The sequence below is a fragment of the Podarcis liolepis genome (genome assembly GCF_965112155.1).
Source record: "Podarcis liolepis genome assembly, chromosome: 8".
In the NCBI taxonomy this organism is placed as follows: domain Eukaryota; kingdom Metazoa; phylum Chordata; class Lepidosauria; order Squamata; family Lacertidae; genus Podarcis; species Podarcis liolepis.
The window spans coordinates 45,250,629-45,263,971 of NC_139560.1; the positions used below are offsets into that span (position 1 = coordinate 45,250,629).

General features: G+C 42.4%; 1 protein-coding gene across 1 annotated transcript in view; it reads right to left on the minus strand.

The window, feature by feature from the left end:
• The window catches only part of LAMA3 (laminin subunit alpha 3), a 131,907-nt gene that overhangs the window by 23,842 nt on the left and 94,722 nt on the right, over nt 1-13,343 (minus strand). The window contains 9 exon segments of the mRNA XM_083517629.1: nt 411-527; nt 1,685-1,784; nt 2,894-3,035; nt 4,340-4,494; nt 4,810-4,926; nt 6,471-6,667; nt 7,765-7,932; nt 10,358-10,469; nt 11,790-11,900. Coding sequence (XP_083373755.1) covers nt 411-527; nt 1,685-1,784; nt 2,894-3,035; nt 4,340-4,494; nt 4,810-4,926; nt 6,471-6,667; nt 7,765-7,932; nt 10,358-10,469; nt 11,790-11,900 — 1,219 coding nt within the window.

Here is a 13,343-nt window from a genome sequence, read left to right on the forward strand (position 1 = left end):
TTTACAAGGCAAGGGCTGTCTAAGGTTTTTGGTCTGAGGGCCACAGTTACCATTGGCCAACCCTCCAGGGCCTGCAAGCTACTAGTCTTGGCCTCTGCACCCTCTTGCACACAGCTCCCCTGCTCTACGTGGCTAATTCCTGCAGATCATCTTAAGGGAATACCTCCTCCCCACTCATAAGTTGATTGATCTGATGACTGGGGAGAGAGTGCAGGACACAATCTCTCATTTATTTATTTATTTATTTATTTATTCATTTATTCATTCATTTATTTTTCTGCCAATTGCTAAAATTGGTGGGGGTTTGGGTGGTTGGCAAAAGGTAGGGTTTTGCTTGTGGGAAGTTGGGCAAGGGATTAGTTGCTTGGCATAATAAGAAATGCAGTGGAAGTCCACATCAAATTATTTACCTCTATTTATCCCCTGAAGGTTGTTTTGAAAGCTTGTAAGATTTGCCTTTATCACATTTTTCTTGTGCTCGGCAACCTCAAGCCTGCTCTTTAAGTCATCAAGAGTGGGACTGATATCTGTAAAAAACACACACACAAAAACCACCAACCAACTAAGTGTTAAATCAGTCTGATAACTATGGATTGGATCATTTTCTGGTGAAGCTTCACTACTTTGTTCTCTAGTCTTTCAACAGGAGGAGGGGAAGCAACTCCATCACAGCCAAATTCAATCCTAATATAAGCACATTAAATGGCCACCTTTACACTTGACTTTGGAGATGGGTGAGCATTGGGTATACTCAGTAAACTTGTAATTCTGCATTAAAAACCCAATATTCTGCAACCAGATAATAGCTTTCTATGGGGTCAGGTTGTAAGGAGTAGAATACAGGAAGAATTACCCTTTCAAAAAAGCTCCAAATGGATTTTATTACTTGCCTAAAAGCAGCTAGCTTAGAACTAAGCAGGACAGAGATATTTGGAATCCTATTACATATTACTCCTCAATAGCCAATAACAGCGATGAGGGTGCCACATGTCTTATGAGCGGACTGGAACTGCATGATTTTAATCACTGAAACCCAACTATTCTCAGAATCCCTCAATCCTGCATATAGCATCCTGGGCACTGGGAGTATTTCTGGCTGCACACCCCTGATCCCTGGTGGGTCAGGGTCTGCAATAAAGTAGGTATCAATCAAGACGTTGCACAAATCCCTCAAACAGAAATATATATGACTTCCAACAGTTTTTGAATGATATCCTTTTTCTCATGAGTCAAGAAGCATGCTGATCAAGCTACATGCAATTTCCCCCCTTCACTTTGATTTCATCTTGTTAAAATTGCTGCAGGCCAGATAAAATTGTTGCATTGCCTAGATTTGTCCCATTCCCAACTTTGAAAGGCTGTAAGGCTGTAACGCTTTCTAAAATGGTAAAGCCCTCAGACAGTACTTTTACCACTTCAAAGCAGAGAGATCTGTTTCTCCAAAATTGTTCCCAAGTAACCAAAGCCACCCACTCTTCAAAACGAGCCAGTCTTTCATCTGATACTGTTACTTTGTTATTGGCTCATCTGAAAACTGCCAGTTTCATACTAATGTCTTTCACCATTAACATTGCAGTAATAAAGATGGTGCAACTCAACCCTTAATGAGACATGAAGCAACAATACCAGAATGGTGGCAAAACTTTTATGAACCTGCACATTATTTATTTGCTTTTCAAGATACCCTGTAAGGTCTTTTCTGCAGCCTGTGCTTGATTTAACAGATTGACGCTGTTGGTCTTCAGTCTCTTGGCACTTCCAGCTAGGTCTTTTCTCTCCACAGTCTGAAAATGAAGCATTGCCATGTAAAGTCTTCATATAAGGGAGGTAGGATACATACAAAAAGTCAAAGGAGGCAGTGCACACAATCAGGAGGATTTAATCTCTGCCAGGTGTTTTCTATTTTTGTTGGATGCAGTCCATGAACATCTGCTACTGTGCAATCTCCATTCATTTTAAAGATACTTCCATGCAAGCCCTATTCAGAATATGAGACGCTTGGAGAATTGTCAGAGTGTTGCCTTGGAACCTATTGTGAATCTGCCTGGATTAGTTCTATAATATCTAAAGTAATGATGAAATGAGATGGTGTCTTTTTTTAAAAAAATAATAATAATCACAGCTAAGCTGAACAAAATGTAGGCACCCTGAGATATGTAAGATTAGGATCAAAGCTTCCCGTTCTATCTCCCTGATGAGTCTGGAGTGCTATTAACTCACTTTTCATCAATCAATCACTGCTTTTAACTGCATTAAAAAAATAAACAAACCCGTATGTGTGTAGCCTATTTGCAACGGCAGCATTCCAAATCATGCAAGATACTAAGCTGTGAATTTGAATTCACATTCAAATTCTATCTAAATACCCAGTTAAGAGTTGTCTTAAGAGAACAAAAACAACAAGAAGGAGCAGGGCGGTGTCTCCCACTCTGGTGCTTCATCGGCTCTCCTTTCCCACCTGCTATGAGGCCCAATAAGAATCCTGGTGACAGCAGGCAGGAGAGAGGGGTAGGACCAAAGAGATTCTGGAAGAGGAGAGCTGGAAGCAGGCTTTCCCTTATGTTTTCCCTCCCCTTATGGTGTTGATCTATGGGCTACTATTAAAATGAGGCTGCATTTTAAATTATATTTTAATTTATTTTAATGTATTTTAAATTGTTTGGTTTTTTTAATTGTAATTTTACTGGTATTAGCTGCCCTGAGCCTTGCTCTGGCCAGGGAGGGCGGGGTATAAATAAAAATTTATTATTATTATAAGGTTAACTTCAGCTAACAGGCAGGCTGTCTGAGGTTGCACCTTAAGGGCTGTGCGTTTTATTTAAAATAAGATAAAATAAATCCAATGGCTAAAAAACACAACAACAATTCTGATGTGATTTCAGAATACTCTTACTGATAAAGCTGAGTCTGCAGCATTGGATGCACTGTTGGCAGCAACCTCTGCTGCTTTGATGGCATCAATAATGTCATCGTAGGCAGTAGCTGCTGCCACAGAACAGGACACCAGCTCGTCATCGCTGACGTTTTTCTTGATCCTGTGGGGAGGAAAGCAGAAAATCTAGCAATTTGGACCATGTATGGTGAAAGTATTTTTGGTTGCTCTTTTGGTGGCATTTGCTCACAAATGCCCGACAGAAAAGTATACATCATATAATAACACAAGTGGTCCAACAAATGGTACTTTAAGGTGCCCTTTTTTGGGTAGGGACACTCTGCTGCTGAAGTCCCTTTTTTACCTTGAGAATTCATGTCATGAGGCTGTAGATCAAAGAGACCACTCCAACCCCCAAGAAATGTTTACATGAAAACCGCAGAGGTAAGCGCTTAAATCAGAATTTAAAACTGAAACACACACACTTTTATGAAAGAAGAGAAAGAATGAGAGGCTTTGGAGCCATAGGTGCCAACTCCCTGGGTGCCCAAGCACCCACAAATTTCAGTGCCAGGGCCATGCACACTGCATGACATCCACGGCTCCGGGCACCCATGGTCATGGGGCCAGGCTGGCACTCCTGGTCAAAGCAAAACACTTTCAAATCCCACCAATTCAGTCTAGTTAAACGCTGGCTTTACTTTCCCACTGAAAGCAGTGAGACTTAAGCATGCTTCCCTTTAGCTGGTTCAGGGTTTTAAGGCTGGCAAATTGACAGTGCAATGTGTAGATTTGGTCAAAAATCAGAACCCCTCTGGCATTCTAAAGATATGGTCATGTTCTGGAAAGTGACTGATACACAGGTGTCATCTGAAGGGAGCATGCCTGCAGGTTTGGCACCAGTTCTATGGGACCCTGGGCAAGCACCGTCCTGGTTCCCCATCTCCACCCTACAAGTGGGAAGGGGCTGCAGGAGGCAACCCAGTGCTCTGAAGGGAAGCTCCAGGTGAAACAGCTGCCATCTTAATTTCCCCAGAATGCCTCTGGTCCCTATATCAGGGGTGCCACAGAAATTAAAGATGGAAGAGGCTGCAACTACCTCTTCTCTTTAGTATGCTGGGCCCCAAATACTTCAAAAGGCAGGAGGACACACAAAAAGAGGCTGGTGTCAGTTGTGGTGGGTCCTTTAGGACCCTGACATTTGTCCTACCATGCTGGCTGCTGGAGCTGGGTCTGAATGTTCACCTTCCTTCCTGCTGGTGTAGGCTTGAAGGGCAGGAAAAGGGGTTTAGAACATGATTCAGTATAAGAACCTCTCCCATCTGATCCATGAATCAGCTCTCACATATAAATAACAAGTTCCTCTTCTTTTGCCTTCACCGTTCACCTTTAGCACAACACAGTATACAATGCTCTTTAGCAAGACACATGATATCTAGCTATTCATCTGCAAAAATGAAAACATACTCATCCAGTTTTCTTGCCAGGTCTTGTAAAAAGTTGGCATGCTCTTCTGCTCTCACTACTAGAGGTTCCTTGCTGGCCGATAAAGACTGGCTCTTCAGTTTTTCACTTAGGTCCTTCCTCGCGCCATCCAGCTGGGCAGCTAAGTTTTCATATTCCTGAAGTTTGAAGGCAAATGTCACTTTATTTGCTGTGACCCAGACAGATTTATAAAAGTGCAGGAAATAAATGGCAATTCTATCTTTTGTGTGCTTCAGCTTTTCATGCAAATCTTGGTGCTTTGAGCACAGCACAGAGGATTAAGCACAAAAGATTAGACAGAAATGGGGGGAAATGTTTTCAACATATAACTTGTATTTTGTGAGCAGCTATTACCGCCTACAAAATCAAATCATTACTTGCAATAGATTTTTATTTCCATTACAATGATTTCTCTCTCTCTTCACAGAATTAAAGCATTACTTCTTCAATACCTCTTTGCTCTTCTGCAGCAAGCCAAACACACTGTTTGCTTGAGACAATGATGCATCAGCAGAGCTCAGAAGATCCAAGATCCCAGTCTGTTGTTTAGTCATTGCATCAATCCGTTTCTGACAAAGAAATGAAGAGGAGACTCAATTTTTAAATGCCGCTGTCATTGGCAGAGATATAAGTAACATAGCTTTCTGAATAGTAACAAGGGGCACTATCTAGCCATAGGCTGTCTCCAGGTTGCAAGTGCAATTTTGGGAAAGGTATAACTTGTTTAATGGTCAGGTTGCATTTACCCAAAGGCAGGCTGATCCTAAATCAAGCATGTGTCTTAGGGCCAATCAACATGTTACACCATCTACTAAATCATAGCTTTAAGTGAAGGTTTTCATTTTTGGCATGAATTGCCTAATCTGGATTGGAACCCATGCCTGCATTTTGCATAGGGAAGAAGTTCCCATTGAAGCAAATTGCAGGTATAGGGCTCTTATCCAGTTCAGAACCATAGTATGGACAAAAGGTTAGAGGCCCCCCTTTATAACCCAGGCTAGGAGTACCACCACCACTCCCACAGCCACTTTGTGTACAATACAAGCAGACAGCTTTGTATTTAAAGGCACAGCTGCATAGCTAATGTAACCTGGCATGTAGAAGGAAAGATTCTGATTAGGAGAAATGGAACACTGGCTTCCTCCTGCAAACCCTAACTGAAGGGAGGAGGACATAGAAAATTCATAGTGCAAGCCTTTGCACGGTCTACTCAGATTTAGGTTCCACTGAGTTCATTGGGCCTGACTCCCAGGTAAGTGCATATAAGTCTACAGCTTATGCCTATTAGCACTCTACAGCAGCCATTGCAGGGGTTCCTTATCAGTGCTCTACAGTTCTGGACCCTGCTTCCTGAAAGCCAAGAAGGGTTGGTCCAGGATTAGGAAAGGAGAAAGCCCTTCCTCACTCACATCCAGTCCCCCAGGGGGCACTCAAGGGTACGCAGTACCGGCACCTCTTGTTGTTGTTAAACAGTGTGTTACTTACTGTAACAACTTCATGGTGAGCACCGGCACCTATTTTTCAAGTGAAGGTACTGCTGTAAAACTGAGGACTGTGTTAGGATATTTCCGTTCCACCTTAAAAGGGAGCAGGCTTTGTAAGTTACAGAGTCTGCGCATGTCCTGTTCACAGGATTTTATGCTTGCTGTTTCCTTTCGATTTCTGTCTTCGACCCTATCCTGAAATCTCTGGATAATTATTTCCTAAACTAGAAACGGTTACTATTATTATTAATAGGTAACTAATTAACTACCTACCTACCTACTGGTATTTGGCACAAATGTAAAGCAGAACAGGATGGAACAATTTATGACATGTCTGTGTATCATTGGGTCATCCCAGGTAATTTCAGGACAAAGAAAATAGGTCTGGGCAGGCTGAACAATTAAATTACACCTCATATAACTGTTCCAGAGAAACTAAGCTTTGTTTCTTTATTAAGAAACAAAAAGCAAAATAAAGCAGCAGTTTCTTATTCCATCAGCCTTTCACAGTATCCTTTTTAGAGAGATTTATTGATAAGGCCAGATAAAACGACTTGGAATTTCACATATTCTTCATCTATTAAAGATTTTTTTTAAAAGAGAAAAAAAAGAAAAAAAAGTGGTATTACCTTAACATCTCCCAAAAGGAGTTGATTATTTCCATTTAAATTTTCAGCCTGCTTTGTTTGCTCTTTTGCTTCATTCAAAGATATCCGAAGATCTTCGAGCTTGGATTCATACTCATTTAATGACTCTCTTATAGTTTTAATAAGTCCCTGGTTTTTTGCTTGGTGCTTTAGTAGTTCCGTCCTTACACGCTCCAGCACTATGGAGAGAATTAGAATGGATAAAGTTTGATTATCGGATAGCAAAATAAGAACAAATTTGATTATCCATACTGCTGTAAGCAGATAGCGTCCACCTAGCTTAAGTCCTTTCTGGTCACTAGTCCTGTTCTGGTCTTGCCAATGAGTGGATTTTAATCATCTGGAATGTTCTCTCCCAACCTAGTACTCTCCAGATCTTTGGACCAATTCCCATCAGCCCCAGCCAGCGTGGCCAATGGTCGGGAATGATGGAAATTGCAGTCAGAACCACCTGGAGGGCCCCTGATTGGGGCAGACAGAGATTAACCATCTGTGACTGGACTAGTGAGACTACAGGAAGGGAAGCATCCATTATTTTTCTTTAATTTGCCTGCCATAACATGATGTGACGACATTAGTCAGGCTAAAGTCTTAGTGAATAAAGAAGTGTTTCAGCTGACTTACATTAAAGTAACTAAAATAATACAATGCAAAATTATGCTACTGCTACAATTCACATGAAGACCTTTAGTGGGCACCCAGAATGTACTTTGTACTACGTGATTTTCTCGTACAATCCTACCACCATTAAGTATTTTTCATTCTCTCCACAATTTCTTTACCAAATTGTGTAGCAGCAAATGATGAATACACATCTGTTGCAGGCCAAGTGAGGAAAAAAGGGGTGGACATTACATATCACTGCTTGCTGGTTTTGAAAAGAGAAAAGGAGTTATCACCTTGACTTCTTGAAATGCAAAAATTAAAACACAAAGCTTATAGGCCCAGCTGCAGTAAGCACTGAAGTCACATCCAACCAAGAGGACTTGTTTAACCTGCTCCTTGGACTTATGGACCTCAGAAAGTTTCTTCCTGGTCTAGCATTTTCTGATCTTACCATCTGTACTCCTGTCCCCAAGCCTACCACCTTCACCTTCTTCTTCTCCACCTCATGTTAGCTACAGAATGATCGTACATGATAAGACAACTTTCAGTTCCACGTTGTTTACAACTCCACTGGGCATTTACAAAGAGACAACAGTCCTCCTCATTCTAACAAATCTACTCAGAGTCATTTCTATCCCAGGATCTATGCATACAGTCTTTATGCTCTTACAAAGCCGGGCTTCTCTTTTCTCCTTTTCTGCTTCTGTTAGTTGTTGCTCGAAATTGCGGTTTCTCATCTCGTTAATCATTCGCTGAGCTTGAGCCAGCTCTTTGGCACCATCTCCTGAAGCTGAAGGAGTTACTGCTGTAGAAGTACCAGTTATCTGATCCAGGAGAACTACGACAAGGAAAAAACACAGATGAACAAAATACTCTGACAGATACTTTTTTCTCAGAGCCATGTGTTGTGTTGTTTTCTTTTCTTAACCTAAAAGGTTCTACTTTCCATTCAACACATAATCAATGATGCAGAAATAGTCCATCAAACGATCCTAGTGAAACAGCCCAGGCCTCTTGCCTTTGGATCACTTTGACTGTTGTCGGGATGGGGTGTTACACCTGCTTTTTAACATGCAGATTATATCCCACTTATTTGGTAAGGAACTGGGGCGAGTGCCTATGTCTATCTTGCCAAGGGAATGATGCCAAAACAACTTTCCCCTGGCGAGTTGTCCACTCCTTAGCTGTTCTACTTAAAAGCAGTGGTTCTCAAAGAGTGTGGCAGGAGGAGATGGCAAGTGTGGCAGGAAGATTCAAGGACAATCAAAGAAACATTTGCACATTTCATTGCAGTATAAAATAGCATTTATTTATTTATTTATGCATAATATGGATAGATCTCTTCTCAAAATGAGAGCAAGAGCATCAAGTGTTCAGGGGATGATTCGTGTTCTTATGCAGCTGTATTGTTTTATACTATGTGGTGTCCTATGATCATATTATAAAGTAGTTGTGGTCTATGTTATAAATCAAGCACTGCTTCAGAATTGTTTCTTTTTGTTTTCCAATGCATTTCTTATCAATAAAAAAATTAGATGTTTATTCTGAAAGTGTGACCCAGAGAAAAAAGTTTGAGAATCACTTAAGCATATTTTACTGCACAGATCATCCTCCTAGACACCTTCACTTTTTGGCAGCTCCTGGCAGGGCAGGGCAGCATCATGAGGGCAATCCATGGGATTTGAACTTCTACATCAGATGTAGGGAATGTTTTTCAGTCTGAGGGCGGCATTCCCCTCTGTGCAACATGCTCGTGGTGGGGAGAGTCAGAGGCAAAAGCAGTTGAAGCAACAAATGTGAAAGTTACTTTAGGACAGTAGGGTAGTTATATACATATTCGTATACTCTCCTTTATCCTCAATCCAGACAAGGAATAGGACTATCTGAGTTAAACTGCAATTGCAATAAAGCAAAAGTAGTCTGGGCGTGAAGCAGGGCCAGTGAAGAGCATAGCCTAGGAAGAGTTTTGAGGCCTAGACGGAGAGGTGTGGGAGGTGGGCACATTTGGCCACCAGGCCTGAGGTTCCTCACTCCATTCTACACATTACAAATTGGGGGAGGAGAATTACCACAAAGATGCCATTTTCAATAACACTTCTGAAGCAAGCATAATGTCAGATCTTAAAGTAGGGCAATAATCATGCATAAGAATTTTTCATCAATAACCACATCTAAAGCCACTGCTCATAAACCCCACCTTTTATTTATGTTATTTTATTTTATTAAATATTTTCTTGGTTTACAAAAGTACATGCCTTGTCTCTTTTTTCAAGTTGCACAGTCTTTTTTACAGATCTGTCACATTTTTTATGAGACATTAGTGTTGAGTACAGTATGAGGTAAAGGGACGCGGGTGGCGCTGTGGGTTAAACCACAGAGCCTAGGACTTGCTGATCAGAAGGTCAGCGGTTCGAATCCCTGCGATGGGGTGAGCTCCTGTTGCTCGGTCCCTGCTCCTGCCAACCTAGCAGTTCGAGAGCACGTTAAAGTGCAAGTAGATAAATAGGCACCGCTCCGGCAGGAAGGTAAACGGCGTTTCTGTGTGCTGCTCTGGTTCGCCAGAAGCGGCTTAGTCATGCTGGCCGCATGACTCGGAAGCTGTCTGCCGACAAACGACAGCTCCCTCAGCCTATAGAGCGAGATGAGCACCACAACCCCAGAGTCAGTCACGACTGGACCTAATGGTCAGGGGTCCCTTTACCTTTACCTTATAGTATAAGGTTGGGGAGGAGAGGAGGGAAGGTGGTGAAATTCATATTTTTTACAGTGTATGTGTGGGGTTTTGGGTCAGTGTCAACTAGATAGGTTCTCTTTCTATTTGCTTGTTAAATTTTCTTTGTAGAGAGAGAGGTTGGAGGCCCAGGGTATGGTTGGTTGTCTGTAATGGGGTTTGTTTGCATTTGTGGGGGAGGGTCTCGTTGGGCCAAGTAAGACAGTTTGATTCGTATGCTGTTGGTGGGTTCTTGTTGTCTTGTTGGGCTGTGTATGTGATGAAGGGGAGCCATATTGTGGGGTAAAGGCATCCTCTTCTATTTGTCCCCGTGTCAGTTTCAGTTTATTGGTTAGCTTTCCTAGCAAGGCTGTTTCCCATACGATTTGGTACCACTGGTCCATGTACACCCCGTCTTTTATAACAATACTCCATAATCAGAGAAATGTGGTACATCAAGTTGCAGTAGTGAATTAAATCAGCTGGAATTTACCTCCACAAAACAGGATTGTGATCAAATAAAATAATGTAGGAGATCAGCAGTTACTCTTACCGTTAATATTGGTGGCAACACTTTGTATCTTTGAAATCAAGTCTTTCCCCCTTTCATTAGTCTTACTGAATTTGTTGAACAGTGTCTCTGCTTTCTTGTAATTGCTTTCAGCCTGACAAGAAGTAAGAGTTTTAAAAGAAGAGAGCACAAATCAATATTAGTTTTTTAAAAGTATTTGCTACTACAATTCAATTCAGTGTTTCTGATAATAGCTAACAAAATTTGTTAAGTCATGACAGATTTCAGAAACTTGGTGAATTTGACATTTACTGGTCATTCTTAAGATTTTACAAGAGGAAATATCAGAAGTGTTTGTGTCATGTTGCCCTTGGCTTCAGTGGGCAGGGCACCTTGAACCTGGTTTCATCCATATCCAGACCCCATGAATAAAGAGGAAACCAAGATGTAATGCTTACCAGTCATTCATTCTGATAGCTATAAATACTTTTGTTCCCCAAACTACATAGTTCCTTCAGTTATCTATGGCGGAGTAGCACAGGCAGCATGGATCACCCCAAGTAGAAGGACAATTAATCTTTAGTTCTGCTATGTCCTCTGCAATATCACAACTGGGACCTTCTTGGAAGCTTCCTGGTTCTGCTTTTCAACAACATATTCAGTTACAGGGATACCTCTCCACCTGTGTCCTCTGGAAAATGCTGGCTGTTCCTAAATGGGAGCTCTAGGTCTTTGATTATAAGTAAGCCCCACCAGGATACTGGGACAGTGTTCGGCCTGTAGGATCTCATCATAGGGATCCCAAAGGGGGATATCTACCCTCCAGGTTGCAGACCTACCCAGTTCACCCCTCTCACACCTTTATTTTTCTTCCATTGTGTGCTCTTTAACATCACTGCCTTCAGACCTTCAGTTTCCAGCTTTTTTGCTGCAGCTGCAGTCTGGGGTTGTTCAAGTCAGTATGCTATCTGGTGGCCTCCTTTCCTGTGTCTTCCTGTCTTCTTTTTCTATCCTCCTGAAGGATAGCTTTCTGTCTGTCACTTCTCCTCACCTTTCCCCTGTTAGCTCTCCTCTTTCTGCTGAGCTCTTTCATTCTTGCCTCCCCTCACACCACATTCTTTATTTCCTTCTGATCACCTTATGTGGCTATTATTGTCTCTCCTCCCTGGGCATCTGTTTCTCACTTCTCGGCTAATTGGCAGGGTGGAATACCAGCTGGCAGTGCCCACATGACTTGCCATTTGTGGTAACCCCACTCAGAATCTGCTCCCTCAGAACTCTTGAAGCAAGGGAAAGGGAGCTTCCTCTGGCTGGGATCCCTCACAGACAACACACGTAAATGACATTTAATACCCCATACATGATCAAAAGTCTTTCGACCAGAAATTAGGCTTTCCATTTTAGTGAAGGCACTGACATTTCCTGACCAGCAAATTCCAGCACTCCTTATATATAAAAAATGTAAAAAGCTCACCTTTTCTTTTAGAGCATTAACATTTTGGTTAAGGTCAAGCAGGTCTGTCTCCAGTTCATCCACTTTTGGACCGTGAGTCGTAATAACGGTACGATAGCGGCTCAACAGAATCTGAAAAGAAAGGCCACCAAAAAGAGGGGGAAAGGGATGTCTGACTGAGCTGAAAACTGTATCTGAATTCAGCATGAGTTTGGGCCAAAAACATATTTTATCTAGACAGGAATCCTAAGTCATTTACATAGGAAAGAATTCAACTGAAAGACTTAGGCTGCAATCACACCCATACATGTAGGAGTAATTCTCATCACTCTCGGTTTGATGTACTTCAAAGGAAACATGTGTTGGAGCAAGCTGTTACTTCCTAGAAAAATGTATTTAGAGTTTTGGTGCCAGTCAGAACAGATTCAAAGATCTGGTGCATCCAACGCCTTTAAAGTATTCGGCATCTAGCTTGTCTATAACCCACGCTAGTAACAGTTTATGTGGCAGACTGAAAAGATTCAGAATATCAGTTCAGGCATCATAGCAGCATGAGACGGACGACAGGCAAAGCCACAATCTACTTGGACAGAGCATACAAAATCCCACCCAGCATGTCTTACTTCCCCATCTTATGGGTTTGTGCTAAAGAGATGAACTGGGGCCATGAAAATCTTTCGTACAGACAAGCCTTAAGCCTACCTTCAATAAAGCAGAGCATAAATAGGTCGCTTATGGCACTACGCAGACCTAATTAATTCTGTCAGTTCAACGCCTAGCAGCTGAAGCTAGGGGACCTGATGGGTATTGGGCGGTGGAGTCACAGGGGCTGCTAAGTCAGCAATGTGCAGTCATGTGGCTGCTGACGGGCCAGCAGCAACCATCATAGACCATGTCACGGCCAGTGCTAGACACTGCTTGCCATGGTGGTAAACCACCAGTCCTTGAGTCTCCTCCACTGTTCCTGCTCCTGCTGTTTATAGGGGCTGATGGGAAGGTGGGAAGCTCCTCTTTCCACGCAGGCCCAGGTCCAAAATATGGCACCCTTGGGCAGATGCCAGCATTCCAGTGCTCTGGCAGGCCCCACTGCTATGTTGACACCTACCCTGCTGATTGTTCCTAGGGCAGGCTCATGTGGGAGAAGGCAATCTTTCAGATACCGGGGTCCCACAAAATGTAGGTTTTCAAAGACAAGCACCTGCACTTACCGTATTTTTCTGTGTATAACACGCCCCCATGTATAAGACACCCCTTATTTTGGGGGACTCCAAATTCATAAAATGGAGGGGGGGGGGAAATTGCCCAGAGTTGTTGAGCTTTTTTTAAGGAGGGTTTGCCCAATAGCCACTGACAATCTCCAGCTCGCAGCAACAACCAATTACATGGCCCCCCACTATGCACTATCTGTGTACAAGACAACCCCCAATTTTTAACAAAATTTTTAAATAAAAAAACCTCACCATATACACGGAACAGTATGGTAATTGTGCTCACCAATGAATCTGCAGCCAGTATAGCAAGCAACAGTTATTCCCCCTTGCCAGTGCCGGGCACTAACCATGCAACTATGCCAGC